A 24,330-nucleotide genomic window follows, 5' to 3' on the forward strand; every position below is an offset into this window, starting at 1 on the left:
AGAAACGAAGACCCAACACGGCCAAAATAAATAAATAAATAAATTAAATAAAATAAAACCCCTCACCCTGTCTGCTCTGCCGGCTTTGGAGGTGCAGCCGGAAAACGGCTGTGGGCCTGATTTACACGCCACGCGGCCAGCCCAGGCCCTGCGATCCCGGGGGCTGGCGGAGGGCAGGAGCGATCGGGCATCTGTGCCGCCGGCTGCTTCAATGTCTGTGGTTAATGACCTGTTTAAAGCTGCCCGGGGGCACCCGCGTTCACTCCCTCTTCGCCCTGGGGGTCTTTCTGGGAACGTCTCAGCAAGACGATCTTGAGGGGCCTCTGTGGGCCAGACCCGGCCGAGGGCGCGAGGCGAGGGTTCAGGAAATGCATCACCTTCCCATGGCGTCGGGACCCACTGGATTCTTCCCACGGTCGGATGGAGACTCGAACCGGGAGGGACCCCTCCCCACCCCAGCCTCCGGGCCTTGGCGGGCGCACGAGTCCTTGGTGACCCAGCCGAGCTGGGCCACCTTGCTCAGCTCAGACGCCCTCCCCTGCATTTGCAGCCTCTCTGCACCCGCGTGGTGGGCCGATCCCACCTCTGGAGGCCCCAGCACGAGGCCACCACTACGGGCTCCCTTTGGGCACAGACTCCTGTGCACTTAACAGAGATAATCCCCACCCTGCCTGCCCTGGGGGCTCCGCACAGCCCAGGGACGGTGACCAGGACAGAGACCCCAGCGCCTCAGTGCCAGGTGGGGGCAGTTCCAGGCAGACGTGGAGCAGACGCGGGGCCTGGGGCACGCGCACCCGCTACCCCCAGGGCACCTACAGAGTCTAAACTCACCGAAAGCAGAGGGTGCCTCCCGCCTCCTCTGGGGACGAAGGGGACCTGCCCGCCACGGGCCCGCCTGCTGGCCACCCAGTGGGATCGGGAGGCCCAGGCAGGTCCGTCCGCCTCTCCGGATCCCCCGCCAGACCCGCACCTCCTCGGGGTGGACGCTCTCCAGGTCCTCACGGTTCACAGACGTGGCCGCGCTGCCGAGTCACTCACGTGGCCAAGCAGCAAGCGTGAGCCTGCTCTGTCCGCAGGGCGCGGGGTGGACACGTGGCCCCCCAGGCACAGCTGCCCCATCCCATCCGCACGCCCTCCCGACGCCTCTCAGATCGCATCCACCCGTGGAAATCGGTGCCCACGTCCATACCCTGCCCTTCACCCAGGGGTTCAGTGGATTTGGCAAATGGCTACCCCTGACCGATTTACTGGAAGATCAGACAAAGGCAGCAGAGGCCCTCGGCTCACGGCCACTCGGCCCTGGGCCCGTACCAGGACGTGGGGCAGGACTGAGGCCTGGGGTCCTCAACTCGGCCTGACCCCCAGGATCCCACGTGGATGGAGAAACCAGTGGGCACTGCGACACGACCCTGCCGGGGAGCGGGGCTCACACCCCGGCCTGCCGGCCGTTACACAGAAGGACGCTGTCTCTCCTGAATCACGCGATCACTTCCCACCGTCCCCGGGCAGACAGGTGGAGCGCAGCGGCCGTCTCGGGCTCCCCTCGCACCCGTGCCCTGGGGCTCATGCCCGGACCAGGACCCTCACACAAAGAAGGAGGAGCTGGGTGTCCCCCACCACCTGAAGAGCAAGGCCCAGAGGTCCGACCACAGGACGCCCATCCCCTGACCCAGGGGAGGCCGAGGCCGGCTGCGTGGCAAGCTGCTGGGGAGACATTTGGGCCTCGGCCCTCTTGAGTATCAGCACCGCGGGAACCCAACTGTTTTATCCAGAAAACTTTACGCGCCTGTGACAGACCACGCTCCTCTGTGAGTTCCCGGAGCTCGGGGTTTTACAGACATTCGTATCCCCGGCACTTCGCACGGCGTCCAGACGCAGGCGAATGAAGAATAAAGGCAAAACGGACGCAGAAAAGCAGGCCAACCCGAAGCTGCACCAAGAGAAAAGCAGGCACGCCTCCTACACGCACAGCTAGTCTCCTGCACACACGGATGGGCACACAGACGTGGCCGCACCTGGGACGAGGGCGAACGTCTGCGCTGCTCTCAGGTGGATGGACTCAGAGCCCCGGCAGGCACCCGCCGGCTGCGCGGCCCTGGGGCCGATCCCGTGACCCCCAGGCCTCGGTTTTCCATCTGTAACACAGACGTGACGGCCGCCTAAGAGGCGGTGAGGGACCCGACGTGGCGTGAGCCGTAAGGGCCGCGGCACGGAGCCTCCCGCGCACGGGGACAGCGGCGCAGGGCCCTCCCTCTTCCCGACCCGCTGGTACAAGGAGCAGCGGGGCCGGGGGCCGGGCCTGGGGCCGCAGCCCAGCTCTTAGGCCTCGGACAGGCCAGGGATGCTGCTGCCGACTGAACTGTCCCCCAGACGCGGGGGCTGAAGCCCTGACCCCAGGGTGACCGTGTTTGGAAATGCGCCATTAGGAAAGGAGTCGGGTTCAACGAGGCTGGAGGGGCCCTGGTGCCGTAGGGCTGTGGCCTTAGGAGGGAGAGAGGGCCTCGCTGCACGTGGGGGACATGGCGAGAAGGGGGTGTCCGTGAGCCAGGAAGGGGCCCCCGGACCCGGCGCTGCTTCCGGCAGCCTCCAGATCGCGAGTGCGCATCTCTGACTGGAGGCACCCCTGACCTGCAGAGACGTCTGGTGACATCACGGGCGCTGAGCGCCCCCCGCAGGCGAGGACTCCTCCTGTGACCGCCCCCCGCCCCCCCACCAAGGCCTCGGCGGCTCGGCTCCGGCCACCGCCCTGTGCAGCAGAGGTTGCTCTGAGCCCCAGAGAACGAAGCGCAGACTGTCTTCTGTTTGTCACGCGGCGTTCCAGCCGCTGACACAAACGCCAGCAGCGTAGCTTCAGGGCACGACTTTTCTGAGGAAGGAAATGTGGTGACAGGAGCCACCTGCACCGCCGGCCCTCAGCGAGCGGGCACCCGCGTCCGCTTCCAGGGCCGAGAGGGGACGGGGGGGCGGGTGGACCAGCGGACGAGGGGACTCACAGACCCCACCGCCGCGTGACGGCAGGGACCGCGTTTCTTCCTTTGGGGACAAGTTCCTGCCCCCCCCACGGCACGGCCAGCACTTGCGCCAGGTCCTCGGGTTCCCAGAGGACAAGGCTCTGGGCTCACGGCAGGAACCTCCCGACCGAGACACCACAGACTCCGCCGAGACCCCAGCTCCGCGGTGGCGGCAGTGCCCGCCAAGCCCGACGGGGTGGCCTGTCCTGTCTCGGGTCCTCCCCGCCTTTCTGGGGGTGCTGCCTGGCAGCCTCTGCGGGAGTGCCGAGCGGACACCGAGAGACAGTGACCGAGGGCGCCCGACGGTGAGCGATGGGCCGGCTTCCCCGCTCTGTCGCGGCCGTCGGGGTGTGAGCGGGTGTGGCGGCCTCGCCGTCTGTGGCGCCAGCCCCGTGGCTCCAGGGCCCTTACCCGGGGCTCCGGCTCCCCGCAGCTAGGCTGGCAACGGCCTTCGGGCAGAGCAGGCCGCATGAGCCAGCGAACGCGCCGCCCGGGCTTCACCCACAGCGCTGCCAGCGCTGCGTCGAAGGGAACGTGATTCACCCTCCTGTGGTTTGACCCGAGCAGCTGCGCGCCGAGCGCTGTGACCTGGCGGGGGGCCGTGCCGGGGTAACCCCCACGCCGCGCGCTGTTGTGGGCAGGCCCCGGTCCCCGGGGAAGGGGTCACCAGGTCTTCCCTCCGCAAGGCTGTGCTCAGACTTCTCGGGGGTCCGGCCTCACTCCCGACTCACGTTGCCTTCGCAGTCGGTGGCCCGTGGCCCTCAGGTACCTGATCAAAACCACCCTCCCCGTCGCTGTTCCGCCACGGGTGACGGTCTCCGTGGGGGAGCCTTGGGTGTGGCCGCGCTGGCCTCCCGGCCCCGGACCCCCCGCGGAAAGGGCACCCGCCTTCTTTCCCAGCAGTTCAGGCCCCACGATTCACCCCCCTCGTCCTACTCTGTTCCAAGCTCAAGCCCCTCCCTGCGGATTCAAGGCCACGTCGGGGGCCTCAGGCCCGTGTCAGTCGGGACGGTCGACAGCGTTGACCCCATGGCGGCCTTTAGAGGGGAAGCCCCCTCCCCTCCACACGCCTGGGCTCTCCTGCCACCGGGTCTGGACACCTCAGAGCGAGGCCAGCGGCGTGCAGGCCAGACGCACCGTGAGGGGCTCAGGCCCGCGGAGAGCGCTGCGGGCAAGGGCGCCTTCCAAACCCTCCCCACGGGCCCCGGCCCGGCCCTGACTCGTCCCTCCCGGGGGGCCCGGTGGGGGCAGCCAATTCCCTGCCTCTCTGCGGCGGCAGGTTTAACGTGGAAAGAAATGCCAACATCGGTCCCTCGTTCTCCTGCTGGAACAGCGAGAGCGCCCGTGAAGCTGGGAATTTACTGAGAGCAGCCCCCGGGACGCGGGAGTTCCCCGGAGAGGGCCTCACGGCGCCTGCACGAGCCCGACGTGCGTCGCTGTGCCCCCTCCCCCTCCAACGCACGCTCACCGCCACGCGGTCGCCACGCAACTGAGCCGACTCAGGAAGGTTCCAGAAGGCCCACGGGCAGCGGCCGTGCCGCCAGCCACAGCGGGCGCCCCGTGCCGGCTCCGCTCAGCCTTCAGGTGGGAGTTTCGGGTGGGCTTCAGGTCCAGGACTGACACCCCCAGGGCCTCCTTGGCTGACTCTGGTGAAGCTCCAGGACCCTCGCCCCGAGCTCCAGGTGGGCAGGGGGCCCGGTGCCACCGCAGGCACTGCTGGGAACCAGCTAGAAACCTCTCAGGGGAAGAGACAGACCCTCCAGACCCAAGCACCTGTCATGACTGACTTGCCCGTTTTAGGGGCGTGCTGACTCTGGCCCACGCCTCTGAAGTTGTTCGCCGGGTTCCCCCTAGTGTGTGAGCTGCCGCCCCTGCCTGCCCGTCCCGGGCTCACCGCTCCCCACAGAGCAGGCTGCTTTCCGTCTTTGACTGGGGCTGTTTCTCCGGGGTCTCGGCCTCGAGACAGGTACCAGGGCCCCTCAGCTCAGTCAGCGCTGGAGGGAGCGGACGCTTTCTTTCGGGAGATTGCGGTTAAGCCCAGACGGCGACAAACAAGAACCCGAGGAAAACCTCCCTGGCTGCGCGTGGGTGGGTCCGTGGCCTCTCCTGCAACGGCCCGGCTGTCTTCTCTGCTCCGCCCTCGATCTTCCCGCCAGGAACCCCCGCTGCACACACTCTGCTCGCTTGGGCGTCCTACACGCGCCTGGAGACCTTCCCCCAAACACGGCCGCCAGAGACGGGGAGGGGCCCAAGCTGCCCAGGCCCCGCGCAGACCCGCAGCCGGGCTTCCTTCCAGTTTGAACAACGGACACTAACTTGATGCGTCAGACGGCGGGCGACGGGGTGGTGGGCTTCTCCGCGGCGGAGGCTTCGGAGGGTAAGGACAGGCTGAGACCAGACGTGGGAAGGAGGTGACAGAGGTGGCCCGGCCCACCTGGCCCCTAACCAACACCACCTGCTCAGCCATGTGAAGACTCGGCCCGAAGCTGCAGGGGGCAGAAGCGACCGCGAGAAAAAACACCAAACCTAAAACTGGAAGCTCAAGTTCCGGTCTTTCACTGGTCCATTTATTTTTTACAAAAGAGAAGCACGGAAGGACGGTCCCCACGATCCGGGCACGGAGTCAGGCCGGCTGGGGTCCCTGCTCCCAGGGAGCTCCCGGTCCAGCGGAGTGTGGGTGGCCGCAGCCCCACGGGGCACGGCCAGCCGGGAAGGCAGGGCAGGGCCGGGGCTCTCGGGCGTGGGTGGCACGGACCCCTCGACCCCCTGGGGGTGGGGCAAATTTCCAGGAGAGAAGTGAAGGGAGACCAGGGCCTGCAAGGCAGCACAGGCCGCAGAGAGCCAGACAGCCATGCTCCGGAAGGATGGGTGGACGGACGGACGGGCCTGTGGGTGGGGCTGGGTCGCCAGCTCGAGGGACCGGGGGTTCCGGGTGACGGTCCACAGAGCATGAGTGATGGGGGTGCTGGGGTGCGGAGCAGGGGGTAGGTCAGCCCCTGGTGGGAGGGAGCCCGCGGGACTGAACGGAAGCTGGAGGGTTAGGGGGAGACGGTGGCCCCTCGACAGCCCTGCCCCGGGATCTCAGTGACGTGTCTCCGGGGGCCTCGGTACCCCACCTGAAAGGGGGGCCCCGTTTGCGTGCAGACCCCCTCCCTCCGACTGGGGGCGTCTGTGTTAAAGCGGGAGGTGAACTTCAAGCAGGAGCTGCAGGAAACGACGTTCGAGCTGATTTCTAAACTGCTCTAGAAAGTAATGTTTCTTCATAAGCCTAGGTTTTCTTTAAAGCATTCAATTTTTAGTCAACCCTGCTTGAATTTTAATTAGGACATGATCATTACATTTCCAAACAAAGACTGAGTATGTTCTGCTGTAAGGAATGTAGTATCGTATCCAAGAACAGGCAGGATTAGCGAGAAGTGAGCAGGCCCCCCCCACCAAGTCCCAGAGGGACCCCGGAGCAGGAGGGCCAACACCCGCCCCACAGACGGCCCGGCGGCGGCGCGTACTCCCGCAGGTCTGTTCACGTACACGCTCGTGACGTGATGACCACAGCACCACGTTATTCAAGCCTGCAGAGGCGTGGCTAGTGTCTGCCCGAGAAACAGCTGATCCTAACTGTTTGCTATCCCCTCGGGTTTTCCAGGGCTTTCTATTACCTGGTGTATCGTACGTGACGTTTCACACTAGAAGACCGAAGCCTTCAAAAACATCTTGATTTTACTAAGATGATGACATGGCTGCTTCTGCAATTAGTCTCAGCGCATGGTTTCCCTCCTAGATTATACGAATCTCAAGTTTTTAAAACGGAAGTCACAGTATAACAAGATTGTTGGCCCAGCTGTGCTTACAGGACACAACTGCATCAGGACGCAGCCCTCTCTGGACACACACCCTGCCGGCCTGGAGGAGGGTGGCATGGGCCCTGGGCGCCAGGCCTCGGGTCTGAGCAACGCCGGGAAACAACTTTCTACTAGTTCAGGGGCGAAACAACACACGATGCCGTTCTCCTTCAGAAAACAGCCTGAAAAGTGGAGAAGGTAAACAGGTCTTTTTCAGGCCAAGAAACCATGCTCAAAGCGTGGGAGAGGACAATCTGAACGGGGTGCTGTTTGGTCGAGTAAAGGGTGTTTGGGAGTGAAAGCCTCCTGGTCACCGGAGATGCAATTATCCAACCAAGAGTTTTCTGTGGGACGTTAGCTCGAGGACAGAAATCATTACTGTTAGTGAATGAGCACACCAACCACCAGCCTTCAGGCTTCATACAAGGGTTTATTTCTAAAGGCACCTGCAAAGTCATTATAACTCTTTGCTTCTCCACCTCAAACGTCTCTAGGATTTAAACTCACACCAAGGCCACCCCAGCTTCTGCGTACAGAAGAGCTGCACCTTTTCTCCCCCTTGGCGGTTGTGTATCTGCAAGCAGCCAGCAAAATGATCAGTGACTATCCCCAAATGCAGCCCCCAGCCCCAAGAGTAAGAAAGGAAAATACAGCGAAAGCTTCACTTTTCTTTGGAAGGAACCGATGACGTGATCTTGCTAACAGGACGGTAACAGCTCGGGCGTACGGCGCGACCCCACTGTTTGAAGCCACCACGTGTCAGGCTTCCTGATTTTCTTTTAGGAAAAGCACCCCGTGAGTTCGTTCGCAGCGTTTAAGGTTAGAAAGAGAGCGTTACCATTGGCGGGCAGGTAGGTGAAGTGCTGGTACTGGCTCCTCTTTCTCTTCCCGTTGCAGACGTAGAAGTTGACTTGGACGGGGCTGGTTATCCTCTGGTTGCGAAAAGGCGGGATCTCGACCACCAGCGAGTTCTAGTGGGAAAGTGGTAGAAGGAGGAGCCGTGAGCATCTCGCCAACGCGGAGACACGCCCCGGCCCTGGCGGAGTGTGGGACACACGGCAGGTTTCCCTTCAGAGAGGCCGCCCTGGGGGCCTGCAGGGACCTTGATTCCTACCAGCAGAGCCGCCAGGCGGGCTGAGGGCGTGTGCGAGGTAGGGAGGCGGGGGCTCCCCCTGAGATGCCACCGACTTGGCCCAGGAGAGAAGCCGTGAGCACAGATGCTAGGAGCGGGCCAGCGATCGGGCAGGAACGTCCCCGCGAGACCCCACGGCCCTCTGCCCCCCAGCCAAGGCAAGACCCTCAGAAGAGCCAGCCCACATCGCCGACTTGATGCTCCTGGTGAAGCCGGGAGCACGAGCTCAGGGAAAGGGCAACGACCCAGGGGAAGCGCTCGCCGGAGACGTTCCGTGCCAACGGCCCGGAGCCCAAGCCGTGACCCTCTCAAGTCGAAGGGGAAGGGAGAGTCGGGCTCAGCGAACGTGGGAGGGGCGGACAGGCCGGCACGGATGCATCCGGGTGGCGCGTGGAAGCTGCTGTTACCCTTCCGGGATTTAAATGTAATGTCAGCAACACGTTTGCAGAACCGTGTCCTTTCAGGTACAGATATAAACACAGGTCGCCGTGGGGCAGCACGCGGGTGGGAGAAGGAAGCAGGCTGGGGTCCGGGTGCGGAGACCGGGCGTCCACATGACGGCCCGTCCTTGGCGCCAAAGAGGTGCCCTTGATTTAGGGAGGGGGGAGCGAGAGTTCACATGCAAAAGGTTTCTGCAAGGCTTTCCGCCATATGATTTTGGTTAACAAGTAGGAAAACGTGTAAGAAAAATCCACGGCATCCCTTTTTTTGTATTAGAGTAACTGGAGCCTGGTACCCAATTTAACAGCAAAATCGACCGAATCCTGTCAATCATGACATCTGAAGAAGGTTTAACCAAAACTGAGGAGAACTTCAGGGCAAGCTCTTCCCTTTCCAGGTGAAGAAAGGGGGCTCGGAAGCCTGCTGCTGAGGGCACACGAGGGGCAGCGCCCGAGGGCCGCGAGCCGGGCCGCAGCCGCTCTGGGCTCCGTCCGCTGGGGCCACACTTGGGTCAGGGAATGTGTCCCTGTGGCTCTAGCAGCTTCATTCCTTTTGGAAGGAGCCACAAGCACGCAGGTCTCCTGCCTGAGCAGAGGGACCCCAAGGAGACGGAGCCAGCGGAGCTGAGGGCGTGCGCTCGGCCAGACCCCCGCTGAGAGTCTGCGCCCCAGCTACGCAGCCCGTGCGCGGAGCCTGGCCGGGGCCCGACGGCTCTGGGTCTCTGCCCTGGCTCTGCCATCTCTGAGTCTTAGCTCCACCACCTGCACAGAGAACCGGAAGAGAAAGACACTCCCAGGGGGCTGTTTTCTGAGGATTCAAGGATTTGAGCAGACCCTGCAGGTGACGCTGGCGCCTGGCACACAGCTGGAGCTCCGTGATGGCAGACACGGCGGTCCACGGTGACCGGAGCCCGATCTCTGCAGAAGGAACCAGGACAAGAGACAGAAAGGAAGAGGGTTTGCCTGAGCCGAGACCGGAAGCAAAGCGGGGGGGCGCCAACAGGAGCGGCCGCAGGAAGTACCAGGGTGTGTCCGGCAGGGCGGGGGGCCTCGAGCACGCTCCACGTCGTGCGGTCGGCTTCTGTGAGTTCTAAGAGGCTGCAGGGCTGTGTTTTGACGTGGGCACAGACTGATATGCTAGACAAACTATGAAATTTTGTGACAAAGTTCTGTCCTCGTGGGAACACTAATGCTAAATACACAGTAAGGTAGAGGTGGGAAGGAAAACGCAGTGACAGGAAAACCTGTCACAACAGGAACAGAGTAAGGGTTACAAACGGCACTCAGTACGTCCACGTCACCTGCTTTAAGAACACCCACTGTCTGGGGGCTTCCCTGGTGGCGCCGTGGTTAAGAATCCACCTGCCAGTGCAGGGGACACGGGTTCGATCCCGGGTCTGGGAAGATCCCACATGCTGCGGAGCAACTAAGCCCGCGCGCCACAGTTACCGAAGCCCGCGCGCCTAGAGCCCGCGAGCCACAACAAGAGAAGCCGCCGCAATGAGAAACCCGTGCACCGCAACCAAGATCAGCCCCCGCTCGCCGCAACTAGAGAAAAGCCCGTGCAAAGCAACAAAGACCCAATACAGCCGAAAGTAAATAAATAAAATAAATGAATTAATAAAAAAAGAAAACCCATTGTCTAAATTGCTCACGATAGTACATAAACCATACGTACAGCACAATCCGACCTTGTTTTAAATATGCACATAACATAAGGTATATGTATACACGTGTGTGCACGTGTAGATACACACCCACAACAGGAAAAGGATGGAAGGAAATACGCCCAAATGTGAATGGTGGCTACATCCAAGCGGTGAAATTACACTAGGCGTTTTCTTTTGTTATACTTTGCTATATCTTCCAATTTTCCACAGTGAATATGACACTCTTTTATAATTAGAAAAAAATATATAAAAGTAAACTTCATTTAAGAGATAAGAAAGATGAAATGGTGAACGTAAAGCACATCATTATTCACGTGTCCTACGTTTCTTTGAGAACACATGACTGATAACTGTGAAGCTTTCTTTAATGTATGCACTGTTCACAGTGGAAAAGGAAACTCAACAACGGAAAATCTGATCATGCAAACTTGGCGGAATTATTTCGATGCCAAAAGATGCATAGCTTCTGCAGGCCTCTCCTTCCTGCCCAGGGAGAAGGGGTGGGCGGTACTGGGGCCTGGGGGCAGAGGACTCGGGCCCGCGGTGGGGCTCGAACTGGGAGCCGAGGGCCCCCGTTTCGGGGTGACGGCTGGTGGCCAGTGTCCGTCACTGCAAACCTGAGGGCCAGCTCTGCAGCTGCTGGGCCTGCGGGACCCAGAGTCCCCGTCGGAAAGCTGAGCTGCCTGAGACGGGGCACTTTTCTCGGGGGCACCAGGAGAAGCCCAAGAGGGCGTGTGAGGTTAGAGGCCTGGACACCCTGTGGGGAGCGAGGTCGTGGACACAGGTGTCGCCCCTGGGCCAAGGAGGAAGCATCTCCCTCTGATACCATCTGAAGAGCCTTCTGGTAAATGGGTCGGTGCTTGGAAAAGAAAGCTTCAGTCGCAGGTGAAAGATGCTTCTTCCTGATGGCGCCACCTGTGCGGAGGCCCCAGGCCCTCCTTCCCAACACGTGTCCTCCCGGCCAGAGCGCAGAGGGCACCAGATCCCTTCGGCAAAGCCCACAGCCCGAGGTCCCCTGCTCACACGGGGGAGCCTGAGGAAACGATTCAGTCCTTGACCCGGACGAGATTCTGAACAATGACCCCCATTCCCTGCACCCACACACCTGCATCAGGAGTGGCTGGTGCGGCGAGGCAGAGAGCCTGGAAGAACTGTGAACGTCTCCAGAAAGTCACCTGCTAGCCTGTACGTTATGTTACCTGAAGGTTTCTGCTGTTCTTCTGGGACTAAGTAGGACACACACGCACTCAGCGGCGCACAGTAACTAAGTCCGTCAGTAATCACTTCACACACGATGGTCTCAACACCCCAACTAGAAGACGGAGACTGTCAGGGCAGGTAAGAACACAAGGCCCAGCTCTTTGTCGTCTGTCTGCAAGGGCCCACTTAAAATACAAAGACACAGACCGAAGGGCGTGCCATGTTAATACTCAGCCAGAGAAAGCTGCAGCAGCGACGTAACTTCAGACAGAAAACATCCTCCATCGACGACTCAAGAAACAATCATTCTTCCTTAGCCCCCTCCGTGCGTGAACAACCGCGAGGGCCATGGGAGGCCGAGCGTAAGGACGGGCTCAGGCAGGCCCTGGGCCAGCGCGGCCACCCCCCAGAGGTCAGGCGTGTGCGGCGGGCGCCCGTCCCCGCAGGGGCCCCGGCTGCCGGCCAACGGACCAGCCGGTTGAGCGGCACTGAGGTCTGACCTCGCGTCTGTGTCCTGGCCCTTCCCTGGGAGGACGGCCGCGAGGAGTCACTGTCAAGGATGCTGGTGGAACCCCGAGGCCCACCTGCCCGGGAGGGGGCAGGTGCGCTCAGGTTCCAGACAGCAGCTCCTCCCGACGGGGGCGGGGCAGTGGGCCCCCTGGGGCCCTGGTGATAATGGCAGCCAGAGGGGACAGCAGGCCCCGGGGTATGAGTGCATCCTGGCCTTCCTGGTGGGGAGCCTGCAGCCCACGAGGCGCCCTGTCCTCCCTGGCGGCCCCGCGTCCGAGTCGTCCGCGTGCTGCAAGTCCCGAGAGCGCTTATGTCGGGAGGCGTTTCCCAACCATTCCTATTCCTCGCTCTCTCTGTTACGTTCATCAGAGGTTCGTTTTAACAAAGCAGAAGCCATGTGCCTCAAGCCAGGAGCCACCGCGATAAAAAAAGCCCCGCCCAGAGAGCGCCGCCCGATGGCCGCCCGCCGCACTCACCGGCTTGCACAGGGCTCCGTCGATTTTCGCCTCCATCTCCCAGATGTGGTGGCCGTCTGCAAGAAAGGGCGCGAGAAGTCCGTTACTCTGTCCTGACCGGGCACCACCCCGAAATCACACCTGGATGCAGGCAGACGGGACTCGGGGCGGGAACCTTCTGATGAGAGGGTCCCCCCTGGCCCGGCCGGCCCACTAGCAGCCGGTGCGACTGGGGTGCCGCACGTGACTGACCGGCTGGAGAGAGGCCACGAGGCCCTGGGGAGAAGCTCGCAGCCAAACCCGAGAGCAGGGACCTGGTGGGGCCTGGAGACCCCCGCTCTGCAGGAAGGAGCCACGTGCCAGCGAGCATCCCCAGCGCCAGCCCTGGGAGGGTCCACGCTCGGGTCCACACAGCGAGCCCGGGACGAGCGCGGACGACCCCGGTAAGAAGGGCGCCGTCTGGGGACTCGGACCCGGTCTGAGTCTGGCCTGCGGTGTACAGGCTGGGGGCGGGGCCCGCTACCGGGGCCACAGAGCCATCGCGTGTCTCAGGAGCAGAGTTACTCTAATGAGCAGGGGCCCGGGAGCCTCGGGTCCCGCCCCGATTCAGGGGAACTGCCGGGTGAACAAGAAAATCCTCTCTGTGACTGTGCTTTGCCGCATCAGGATACAGAAATGCAAAACACAAGGTATTTTTAACCTTACCCTGTGGCGTCTGCATGTTTGAAAAAACTGAAAAGGCTCCAGTGCCGTGAAAGAAAGGGTTTATTGTCCCCGGACCAGGCCCTCGAGGGAGCCGAAGCCTGGAAGCCCGCCCTCTGGGGTGACGGAGCCGAGCCATGTTCTGGGAGCTGGGAAGCCCTTCTGGCAGGCACGCTGTTTGTGGACTACGTCTGGCCGCTATTTTGAATTAATAGATGTCAGTCTCCTACAGGGGCCTCCTTCCTCTGCATCTTGTATAAAGTCGGCTCCCCAAACAAACCATTACAGCTGGATGGGCTGAGCTGTTGCTTATTCTCTGTTTTCCAAGAAGAAATGTGTGTGTGTTCCAAATGCTAAATTATAAATAAATTAGACAAAATCTCCTTTTTCTCGCTGGCAGTGCTGGCCGGGCAGGGGCGGAGGGTGGAGCAGGGAGGAAATGTGAGTCACAGAGAGGCTGGACGTGCCAGGACCGCACCAGCCCCTCGGGACGCGGAGGTGCCCGTGCTGAGTATCCACCAGACGGACCCTCTCAGTGATAAGACACGGGCCGGAGGCCCGAGGGACCCGCATCCATCTCTCCTCTAGGAAAGAACAGCAGGAAACAGAAAGAACGCCCACCGCCCTTAAAGGCATCAGGGGTTCTGCAAAGCGGCAAACGCTCCAGGGCCCTGTGAGCACAGGGCTCGGTGAACGAAGTGCCCTGACTCCGGGCCGACAGACGAGGGAGGATTCCAGTGCCTGCGCGAAGGGCTACGGGACACGGGCTCCGGCGTGGCGCAGCCCAGAACTGCCGCAGGCGCGGATGCGCTGTCGGGCCCCCCACCGCTTTGAGGAAATCCAAGTTACTCTTCCTGTCACCAAGCCTCCCATGTCCTTGGTGCCTTTTAAGATCAACAAGTTTTCTCATGACAAAGCCCATCTTTGTCCCTTTCCCCCAAATAGCTTTAAGCGCTAAAACCTGAACTGTCGGCAGCCGCTCAGTCCTCTGTCGACAGAGGCTGACGGGCCTCCCGTTAGAAGGAGAGGGGAGACTGAGGCCGCTGGGGGCCGGGGACGCCCAGCATTACCCGGTGTCCACCTCACCACCACCCGCCCTCCAGGAGGGGCCTGAGACCAGACCAGCCTCCCGGGAACGCTGCTGCAGGTTCACCCGTGGAACAAAAATTAAGGGAAATACAGGCGAGGAGTGGAGCAGGCGGTGGGGTGTGCGCGCTGAGGACGCGCAGGGCGGGAGGGCTCTCTTCCCTCCGGGGCCTCCCGGGCCTTTGGGACACCGTCCTTGTCACGGCGCCCGCCTGGGGGCCGGCGGTCCCACTGTGCGCACCAGGTCTGCGAGCCAGCCGGGCCTGGCCGCCGGCACAGTTTCCGAAAGTGCAGACCCTTCGAACCGCACCACTAAAGCCCGACTCGCGGGCCCAGCGCTCCCTGCGTCCCCGTCACCCTGGCCCTGGGGGCTCTGCCCCGCGGTCTCTATTCTGTGGTTGAGTCACTGCCGAGGGGCCGGCCGTGGGGATCCCAAGCGCAGCACGAGCTCTTCGCGGCCAGTGTCTCCTCGGCCAGAAGTGCACACGCAGCCCTGCTCAGGGACAAGACAGGAGGAGCCGCCAAGGGCTGGTAAGGGCCTGCTCTGTCGTCACGCGGGGACCCTCCCCACCGGCACCCGCAGCCCCGCTGGCTGCTGACTCCCCGGGGCTGCCCTGGCCTCCCTCGGACGGGCGGCCTCTCCTGCACAGGCCCGGCTGGGCGTCCTGCGCAGGTCCAGCCTCTACCGGGAAGGGAAGCGATCGGCCCTGAATGGCCCTTTGTGTTCCAGCCTTATCAGGAGCTCGCTGGCGTTCTCAGTAGGAAACTGCGCGCAAGCCCAGAAGTAAAAATATTCCGAATCATTAGGGAATTCCCTGCGGCGTGACTCATCAGAAAGGCTTCCCCACCCCACCCACGGCCGGGAGGCTTCCACACCGCCTCGGGAGGAGCTGCCTCCGTGGGACAGGGCTGAGCGGGGGCCACCGGCGGAGGGTCCCCGGCAGCCTCGGTCGCTTCCGGCCCTCCGCGGGGCCGGGGCGGGGGTGCCGCCTCTGACCCACGCGTGGTGGCACACTCGGGCCGTCGGAGCCCCGCGGACCAGCAGATGCGCCTCCAGAGTGAGGGAAGGACCAGCCGCTGCGGCACCTCTGAGGCCCGACACCCCCGCCAGGAGCGCCCAGCGGAGCAACACACGTGTGCTCTCGGGAGCCCGCGCACGGAGCCACCGCGGCGTCACGTGTGACACCGACGGCCGTCCACGGTGAACGATGACCAGGACGTTCTCCCTCGGCCCTCAGAGGGTGACGTCCTGATGCTCCCGCGGGATGGACCTCGAGGACCTCGCTGGGTGGAGGAGCTGGGCCCCCAGGGTGCCCTGAGCAGGCAAATCCGTGGAGAGAGAAAGTGGTCCTCGGCCGCCAGGCTGGGGAGGACACGGGTGACGGCTAAGGGGCGACGCTTCTTTGGGGGCGAGCAGAATGTCCTGGGATATACGTGCTGGGCTCTGAATAAACCCAAGCCCTGGAACTTTAAACGGGTGAGTTGTGCGGTCTCTGAGTTACATCTCAACACGGCTGACGCGGAAAATGAATCCTCCCACACGGCCGCACGCGGCATCGCCACACGTGGTCCTGAAACACGCGGAAGAGGCCAGAGCGGCGCCCTCGCTGGGCCTGAGGCTGGAGCCGCTCCTCCCGCTGTGGCCCCCCCGCCCCCGATGCTCTCCGCCCCTCCCCGGGAGGGACCCGGGCCCACTCCCTGGAGCCCTCCTGGGGAGGCGCCCGGAGGGAGAGACAAGTGAGCCGGGCCAAGCCGAGGGGGCACTCTGGTGACACCCCACCGTGCACAGGACGCCTCCACTCTGGCTACTGCAGCCCCTGCGAGGCTCACAGCTGCTTGCACAGCCCCGCACCCTCCACTGCAGGCGGCCGTGCCCTGGAGGGAGACGTGCGGCCGGGCCCTGAAGGCCCGGGAGGGCAGAGGTCACGCTGAGCCCACCGCCCTGATCGGCAGCTGCAGCCCGCTCCCCTCCCCAGCCTCTCGCGTGCGGACCCACGAGGAGAGCCCTGCAGGGAGGGGAGGTCCCCGGGGACAGGGGCGAGGGCGCGCCCCGGGACACCGATAAAGGGGAGAGCTCGGAGCCGGGAGGAGAAGGGCCCTCGGGCCCCCGACGCCAACAGAGCCTGCGCACCTGACAGGGCCCTGCCCGCCTGCCCATCCTCGCGGAGGGGTGCCGGGGTAGCGTGATCCCTCCCAAGCCTGTTCAAGATGTTGCGTAGTTGAGAAGCATGGGAGGATCACTCAATTCCGAGGCCAAAAAGTGAGAAAGAGCCTCCTTAGGAGAAGAGGGGCCGAGCCGCTGCTCTGGTCCACTCACTGGGGGTCAGGGCCGTTTCCCGGACGGGCAGTCCCGGGCAGGTCGCAGGCTGGGGCTACCAGGCGGCAGCAGCTCCCACGCCTCCGCCGCCCCACGAGCCCACGCCCGGAGGCGTCTCGGCCCAGGGCTACCCTAAGGCCCCACCCACAGAGGTCAGCCCATGACCCCAGCCATCCTCGTGGACACGCAGCACCTTCCCCGCCCGCCTTCCCCGGGTCAGCGCCCGAAACACCTGAACACAGCGTCTCCCCCGCACCAAGTCTCGGCTTCTGGGTGTGAGCGGCGCACCAGCCAGCGAGGTCCGTTCTGTGCGAGTTCCAGAACCCCTGGGACCAACAGCCGGGGCAGCGGGGCTGCAGCCTGAGTGCCAGCTGGACGACCGGCGAGTGACACCCGACCAGCAAGGCGCTACCCGAGATGCCCCCCGGCAAAGGCCGACCGCAGCGGCCAGACCCCAAAAGCCAAAGGACCGCTGGGCACCACCCAGCCGGGGTGGCCCCATGACGACCCGACTCTGATCCTCTTCCGTAAAACGGGCATGGTCTGCGTCTGGTTCAGTGTGGACTTCCCCGCGGGAAGCAAGCCCTGCTCCCGTTTTAAGGTCTTAGGAAAGCCTGGACGCGATCTTTCCTTCTAGGGTCTGTGTCTGTTGGCTTTGGGACCTTAGCAAGAGGTGTGGCAAGGAGGTGGTCTGGTCGTGTGGCAGGCGGTCATGCTGTGCCCTATGACCCTCCGTCTACACCCTGGATGTCTACCTCCAAGTCTGGGCAGGCTGGGACCTGGTGAGCCCCGGTGCGGTGCGGCCCCTCTGAGTCCGGGCCTTGCGGAGGCCTGGCGCCCAGGGAGGGTGCCCGGCGCCTTGCGGAGGAGACCCGGGGGCCACGGCTGCGTCCGGCCACACGCGAGGGCCGGCAACCAGTGCTGTCTGCTGAAGCCGCCAAGTTCTGGCGAGGTCTGTTGTGGAGGAGAAGAAGCCGAAACAGGCTTCGCACGGTTCCCAGGAATTGCAGAGAACAGGCCGGGGCCGCACACAGCAGGGACTTTCAGCGTCGGCGTCAAGAACCTGGTAACATTCGCGGCAACGGAGCCTCTGAAGCCTTCCTCTCTCCTGCCTCCAGAAGAGGCAGTTCGCCTCCACGTGGGCGCTCTCTCTGCGTTTTCATATATTTGTCAGGCTGTTTCAAATATTTGCGCACGTGTACAGATATGTCCCCCGTGCGCAGGTCTGAAGAGAGCCCCCCAGATCTTCAGTGGGAGACGGGGCACAGCACCTCACTTCCTGCAAGTGGCCCTGCCATGGCGTCCTGCACCTGCCGCGCCCCCTACGTGAGCCTGTGCCGGTGTCCACGCACACACACGGCCACCGTGGGAGGTGTCATCTGACGCGGAGGCCACAGCTGTCAACCGTGAAGGCCAGGCCCTGCAGCCTCTTGCTGCACACAAAGACCTCAGAAGAATCACAGGACGGTTCCCGAAAGCTGTCACTTATCCGGCCGGGCAGCATCGGTGCGCACTGTACCGAGAATGAAGGCAGAGGCAGAAAGCGTCTGGACACCTGCCCGCTCCTGAAAACACAGAGCTGGCACGAGAACGCGCGCAGACGTGCCCACAACCCTGTGTGGACACAAGCACGCCGTGACAGCACGCACAGCCGCATCTTCACGTCCCCCTTGTCGCACCGCGTTCACGGGACGTCGGGTCTCCAGCCGCTTGCTGGTTTCTTGCCTTCTGCCTGCCAGACGCAGATCTGCTGCAGGAGCGAGCGGGCTGGGGACGGGCCCCGACGTGACAGCGAGCGACCGCGGCGCTCAGCCCGCACGGGGGCCGGGGCGGCCCGGGAGGCCACGTGAGGACGGCGGCCAGACATCCGAGGACTCGGCTGCACCTGCAGGCGGGTGGCCGCCGCGCAGGCCCCGTGAGCGGGCCACGGTAAGCCACGCCAACCTAGGAGCCCCACGGGCACCCACGACAAGCCGAGGGGGTCAGGGGACGCCTCACAATCTCATCCTGGCACCAAGGTCAGGGTCGGGGCTGACTGGTCGAGGAAACAGCGAGGGGCGCTGGCTGGTTCCCACCACAGACGTCTCTGTGTGCGGTGAGGACGCGGTGAAGACGCGGCGCCAGGCCTGGGCTCCCCCGCCCCCCCCCACACGCACTGCGCATGTGCACACGTCTAAAGCACAAAGCGTAAATTATTTCAGAATTCACCTCGTCCAAAGAGGGGCTTTCCGGGAACACAAACTCCTCCCCTACCATCATACTTGGTCGGGTTTGCTCCATCCCCTAAAACAGTTTCCAATCACACGCGTGATCGTACAGGCAGAACAAGTTAAACGTGAGAGACTTTTTAAGCCCATTTTGATTGAAGTACTTAAGTTTCCTGCAAACTGTACAAAATCAACCCCATTACGGAGGCTCAGTGCCTCCGCGGTTTGCGGTAATCAGCATGGGCCCTGCTCTGGCGCTCGGGAGAGGCACCGTGACTGCGAAAGAGAAGGCGAGGAACAAGGCAGCAGGCCCGGACCCCACGGGAGCCCCCTCCCCAGCCTGGGGGCCAGCTCCCTGCAAGGAACCCGCCCCCAAAACTAACTCCGGAGTTTGAGAGAGACAGAAGGTCCACACGCTCCCCCTTATTGCCACGTGGCCACGTGGTCGGGCCGGGCGTCCGGGGCAGGAGCTGTGCCGCCCCTGCGTCTCCCCTGCAGCACAGCGGGAGCTCATTGGCTGGTTCCCCAGACACCAGAGGGAGGAGACCCTTCCCCTTCAAACCGGCGGCCCCCCTTTCCCGAGCACACGTGCAGAGGTCCACACAGGCGTGCACACACGCACGGAGCGGCCCAGAGGCCACCGTCACTAAAAGAACAACAGCATCTGCCTTTGCGTCTCGGGGTTCTGTGCTGACAGGGCGAGGGCCTGAAGGGTGCCACGGGGGGACAGCAAGGTCTCCGGGCCCCAGTGGGGTTCCGCTCGGCTACCGTGGCCGCTCCGTGCCCGGGCGCCTGCCTCGGACGGTCTGTGGTTCTGAGAAACGGGAAGACGCGTCCGCACGGGCAGGCCCAGCAGCAGGAGCCGGTCGGAGCCCACGAGGGAGGCGCCCGCTAGCCAGGCAGACGCGGGGCCGCCCCTCAGCAGAGCACAGCCTCCTGGAGGCCCCGCACCTGCAGCCCCTCGACGGCGGCACCGCATGCAGCGGCCCCGGACTGAGCACGGCACCCACGGCCACCCGCGCCCACCTCCTGCCGGCCAACCTCCGCCGGCGCCCAAACAGCAAGGCTCGATGTCGGTTTTTAAAGAAGATACCTGGTGCTTTCTCCACGAAAATGACCTTGGAGTCCTGCAGAAAGTTGTGGCCGGACAGGACCATCCTCTTCCCGCCGAGGACGGGGCCGCTGGCCGCGCTCTGCTTCTCCACGAGGGGCAGCTCCTGGGCCGAGCGCTGGGCTGTGTGGGGCAGGAGAGCAACGCGCGTGAGACGCCCAGGCCCCTCTGCTTGGCCCTCCCGGGGCGGCCGCGACAGCCTGCTTTCAAAGAGCTCCTGCGTGAGCAGTGAGACCCGTCCCTGGTACACGGAACAAGAGTAACCACACGTGGTCCGTGTCTTCACAGGCTTACTCCAGTTTAGAGTGACACGGGAAGGCGGCCACGCCTCTGACTCGTCCACGTGGAGACAGCTCAGCTCTCGGCGACGAGCGTGCCCACGCGTGTGTGCGAGTGAGCGCGCTCCGCTAGGGTGACTGGCCGCCAGCAGGAAGGGCCTGGGGAAGCCGCGGGGAGTCCCGCTGGTGCCGGGGAGGACACGGCCCGCCCGCCGGGGGCAGCCCGGAGAGGAGGCGCCCCCAGCTAGGAGGTGGGATGGGGGGACCCGTCTGAAGCGGGCTCTGGCTTAGGGCTGGCGGCCCACAGGCGGCCGAGCTCAGGCTGTCGGGGAGGGCGGGACGGGCAGAGGACCAGACGCAGGAGGAGGCAGAAGTCTGGCAGGAGCAGGTGGTGAGGCCGAGCCAGGGGTCCTGACACGGTCACCCAACAACCAGGGGACCCGAGAGGGAGGGTCCCGCTCCATCTCACGGGGAGGGGACCACAGGGCAGGAAGGCAGACCCCACGGCCTGGGGATGGACTTCTAGAGACTGGACGTGGGGGCCCAGCAGGAGCAGGGGAAGGGGTGGGAAGGAGGCAAAGACCACACGGCAGAGAAGGGGCTGCGGGGGGAGGAGGCCCCGTCGCCGAGGTCTGGCCGACGCTCAGGTCAGAGGCCAAGGCACCAAACCAGGACGTTCCCACCGAGACGGGTGGGCGGCTGAGCCGCGAGGTCGGGGGTGTCCTGAGACAGCCCACACCGGTGGGGAGGGGCGGGGCTTCAGAGCTGAGAGAAGGAGCGGGGCGGATGGAAAGGCTCTCGCTGGGGCAGTGGCCAGTGGACACTCCGGTCCCCCCCGGGTCCGGATGCCGGGTCGGGGGGCGGGCCCTGTGGGCTTTCCATACGGAGCTGAACCGGTCGCCCGACCCGCTAACAGAAACGAGCAGAGTCACTGCAAGAGGAGGCAGACCCCAGGCCTCGGCTGTCCCGGCTCCTGGGGGACCTGACTGGTCAGGAGCGTCCAAGCCAGAAGCATCTCACCACCTGGGCCCGTCCACGCACACCGAGGGCAGTGAACCCAGGGCCGCCAGGGACAGAGGCCTGAGTTACGGGCAGCCTTGCCAATTTAGGTCCCTTCGATCCAACAGATTTCAAGGGCAAAATGCCACCTTCTCAAGTTCCCTGCAACGTGAGGGGGTTAAGTGAAATTCAGCCACCGCAAACATCTCGGTGCTTCGGGACAGACTTCCTTTCCCTCTTACGTCCTCCTGCAGGCGCCGGGAGTCGGCGGCCGCCCTCACGCCACGCGCGCACAGGAGCTGCGGGCGCCCGGGCCAGGGTGCGGGCGTTCCCGTGCCTGCACGGGAAGGCGCGGGTGTCGGACGGGACGGGCACCGCTCAGAGGCTGTGCGCGAGAACCCAGGTGCTGCAGGAAAGGAAAGCTGCGGCAGGGCTGGCCCCGCGCGGCCTGGACACGGGGGGGCGGCACTCACAGCACTCGATGGGGTTGGAGGCGACCTGCAGCGACAGCGTCCGGCCGTTGGGCTGCGGGACGTGGACGCGGAAGACCAGCCTCACCCGCGTGTTCTTCCTCCCGATGTCTGTCTCCCCCTTGCGGAGCTCGATGTCAGAGTTTCTGAGCTTCAGGATCCCGGCGCAGTCGATGCTGCCGGAAACAAGAGTCTGCGCTCGGACCCAGACCCCCGCCCCATCCCGGGCAACCACTCACCGAGGGGTCTTTGCGGCCAGAGACCCACCCGTCAAGTGAGCTGGGGCCAAGGCAGCGGGAGACGAGCCAGCCCCGGCCTCGGGCGCCCAGATCCCAAGCGGGCAGAGCTGCCACACGCTCAGGGCTCCAGAAGCCCCAGCCCCAGTGCCCTGGGCTCGCGTGGACGCCCCAGAGCAGGACGCGGCGTCCTAAGGAAGGCTCCCTGGGCGGCTTCAAAAACCGCCTTCCACTTAAGATTCTGGCAGCGTCCCCCTTAATTCAGGATCCTGAGTTTTCTAGGGCCTCATATGATTTCACTTAATTTCATTTAACTTAACAGTTCCATTCCACACCAGACTCCAGCAGAACAATCCAGGCGTCATTCATCAGATGGAAACCAGCCCTTTCCCTCTGTCAGAAGCTAAGGAAACGAGGCTGCATGATGCCTCTAGATCAGGACCACAGCCCAGCCCGGAGCAGCAGGGAAGCCCTGGCCCTGGAGCCCAGGCCAGTCCCGGTCCCGTGGTGTCTACACCGTCTCTGGGTTGGATGGTAATTTTGGTAAATGCAGCCACCAAAGGAACAGCTGCTGCTGAAGGAACCAGCGGTTCTCTCAAACCATCTGACCTGGTCCGAGGGAACTGTGATTACAGCTCTTGAAGCAAACCCAAAGATTTAGAATGAATTCCCCCAAATCCATGAAAAGCCAACATGGAGAGAAGGCCTTCCTTTTCTTTTCTTTTTTTTCTTCTTTTTTTTTTTTGTTGCGAGCAAGGGCTCTAGGCATGTGGGCTTCAGTAGTTGAGGCACGTGGGCTCAGTAGTTGTGGCTCACGGGCCCAGTAGTTGTGGCTCACGGGCTCAGTAGCTGTGGCACGCGGGCTCAGTAGTTGTGGCTCGTGGGCTCTAGAGCGCAGGCTCAGTAGTTGTGGCGCACGGGCTTAGCTGCTCCGCGGCATGTGGGATCTTCCCGGACCAGGGCTCGAACCCGTGTCCCCTGCATTGGCAGGCGGATTCCTAACCGCTGCGCCGCCAGGGAAGCCCCTCCCTTTGTTTTTAACTTAGAGGGTTTATGAGTTACAAATCACTTATCAAAATCCCACACAAAGCTCTACACGATGTGGCTTCCACACCCGCTCCCTCACCCTCCACAGCCCTGAGCTCCTCGCTACCCCACGGATGCCCCAAACTCACCCCTGCCTCGGGGCCTCTGCACTCACTGCCTTCCTGCAGGGTCAGCTCTCGGCTTCCGTGACGCCCCCCACAGACATGCGTCCCCGAACTCTCCAACAGGCCCCCCGTGCTAATGAGTTCCTGCCTTACGTCCCCTGCCCCAGAGGCCCCCAGGAGAAGGCAAGTCCTGTGGGACAACCGTGTCCCCTTTCTCTGCTGCAGCCACAGCTCAGGAGTGAAATGCACATAGCAGTCGCTCAGTTCAGGAAGCCACGAACACAGGCCCTACTTGGACACGAGAAGACTGCCCTGCAGCTTGTTAACCAATTCACCTCTAAACTACTGAGTCAGATCTGACCTGCACATTCCAGCTGGTCACATCGGAGATGCAGAAACCCTCAGTGAAAATACGACCCAGACATACCGGTCTCTTTAATGTTTCAACGTTTGCCTTTTAACCACTGCTCTAACTTTCACAGTGCATTCACAGAAATAAATGGGTGCCACGTTCACACGTGGAGGGAGTACTGACAGCTGTGAACTGAGATACTTAGTTTAAGTGGCAACACGCACAGGGGCTGCTGAAACCCTAGGAAGAAACAAATCCGTTGTCATAAACGTTTGTAACGTTTACTGAGGTGTTAAGCCCAGGGCACCCAGGGCCCCCGAGCTGTGGAAACGTGGGGAGAGATGCAGGCGTGCAAGCGCCACCCCCCCGAGCCCCCGCCCCCCGAGCCCCCGAGGCCGCGGCTTACATCGCACGCATGTTGTTTTCGGGCAGCAACGGGATTTCCAGGACCTTGGTGTTGGAGAGGATGGCCTCGTGGCTGGTGGTGGAGACGGTCTTGCCCGTGATCCGGTGCACCTGGTAGAAGGCGTGGGGCCTCAGCAGCCGGTCGTCCGCCGTCCCGATGAACAGCTGCAGGGTGAGCGGCTCGCTCTCCATGTAGCCGTGCAGCTGGGGAGAGAGGGGGACAGGCCTGTAAGCGCCGCGCCGACGTCCGGACCCACCGTGCTCCCCGTGCAGAGGCTGGTCCCCCCGCCCCTCCTGCGCCTCGTGCCCCGAAGGCTGGGGCCTCTGCTCCGCAGTCGGTTCTGGACACCCGGCTGCCCACGCTGGAACACACCTGCACGCGTGTACCTGCATCCCAGGAGCACACGGGCCCCGTGCGCGGGAAAGCGACGGGGACCGCAGGAGGGGCAGATGGGAAGCAGAGCCGGTCTCTCCGGGCCACTGCCTCCTCCTCAGGCCACCCCTCTGCCCACGCGCGGGCGACACAGGCAGCTCGTGGGGCCCCACCCGAGGCTGGGCCAGTGCCGAGCCCTCCGCACAAGGCTCGCTGATGAATTCACACACTCGTCCAAGAGGACGCCATCCACTTTCCCCCGCTCAGTCCAGTCCGAACCAGCTAACAGGATGCTTGCAAACAAGACACAAACAGCATCGGCCCTTTCTGGCCTGGCTTGGCAGGTGGTGGCTACGGGCTGCCCTGGTGCCCGTAGCAGGCGCCCC

General features: G+C 63.3%; 1 protein-coding gene across 1 annotated transcript in view; it reads right to left on the reverse strand.

Moving 5' to 3' along the window:
* LOC102988344 (nuclear factor of activated T cells 1) overlaps positions 1–23,804 on the reverse strand; it is a gene marked incomplete at its 3' end in the record, with an annotated part of 53,169 nt that extends 29,365 nt beyond the window's left edge. Inside the window, exons 1-5 of the mRNA XM_055083017.1 lie at positions 23,573–23,804; positions 21,431–21,603; positions 19,663–19,803; positions 12,279–12,334; positions 7,689–7,821 (exon numbers count right to left, since the gene is read on the reverse strand). Coding sequence (XP_054938992.1) covers positions 7,689–7,821; positions 12,279–12,334; positions 19,663–19,803; positions 21,431–21,603; positions 23,573–23,763 — 694 coding nt within the window. The remainder of the gene's footprint in view (positions 1–7,688; positions 7,822–12,278; positions 12,335–19,662; positions 19,804–21,430; positions 21,604–23,572) is intronic.
* Positions 23,805–24,330: the final 526 nt, after the last annotated feature.

This window comes from Physeter macrocephalus, unplaced genomic scaffold, assembly GCF_002837175.3.
Source record: "Physeter macrocephalus isolate SW-GA unplaced genomic scaffold, ASM283717v5 random_480, whole genome shotgun sequence".
NCBI lineage: Eukaryota > Metazoa > Chordata > Mammalia > Artiodactyla > Physeteridae > Physeter > Physeter macrocephalus.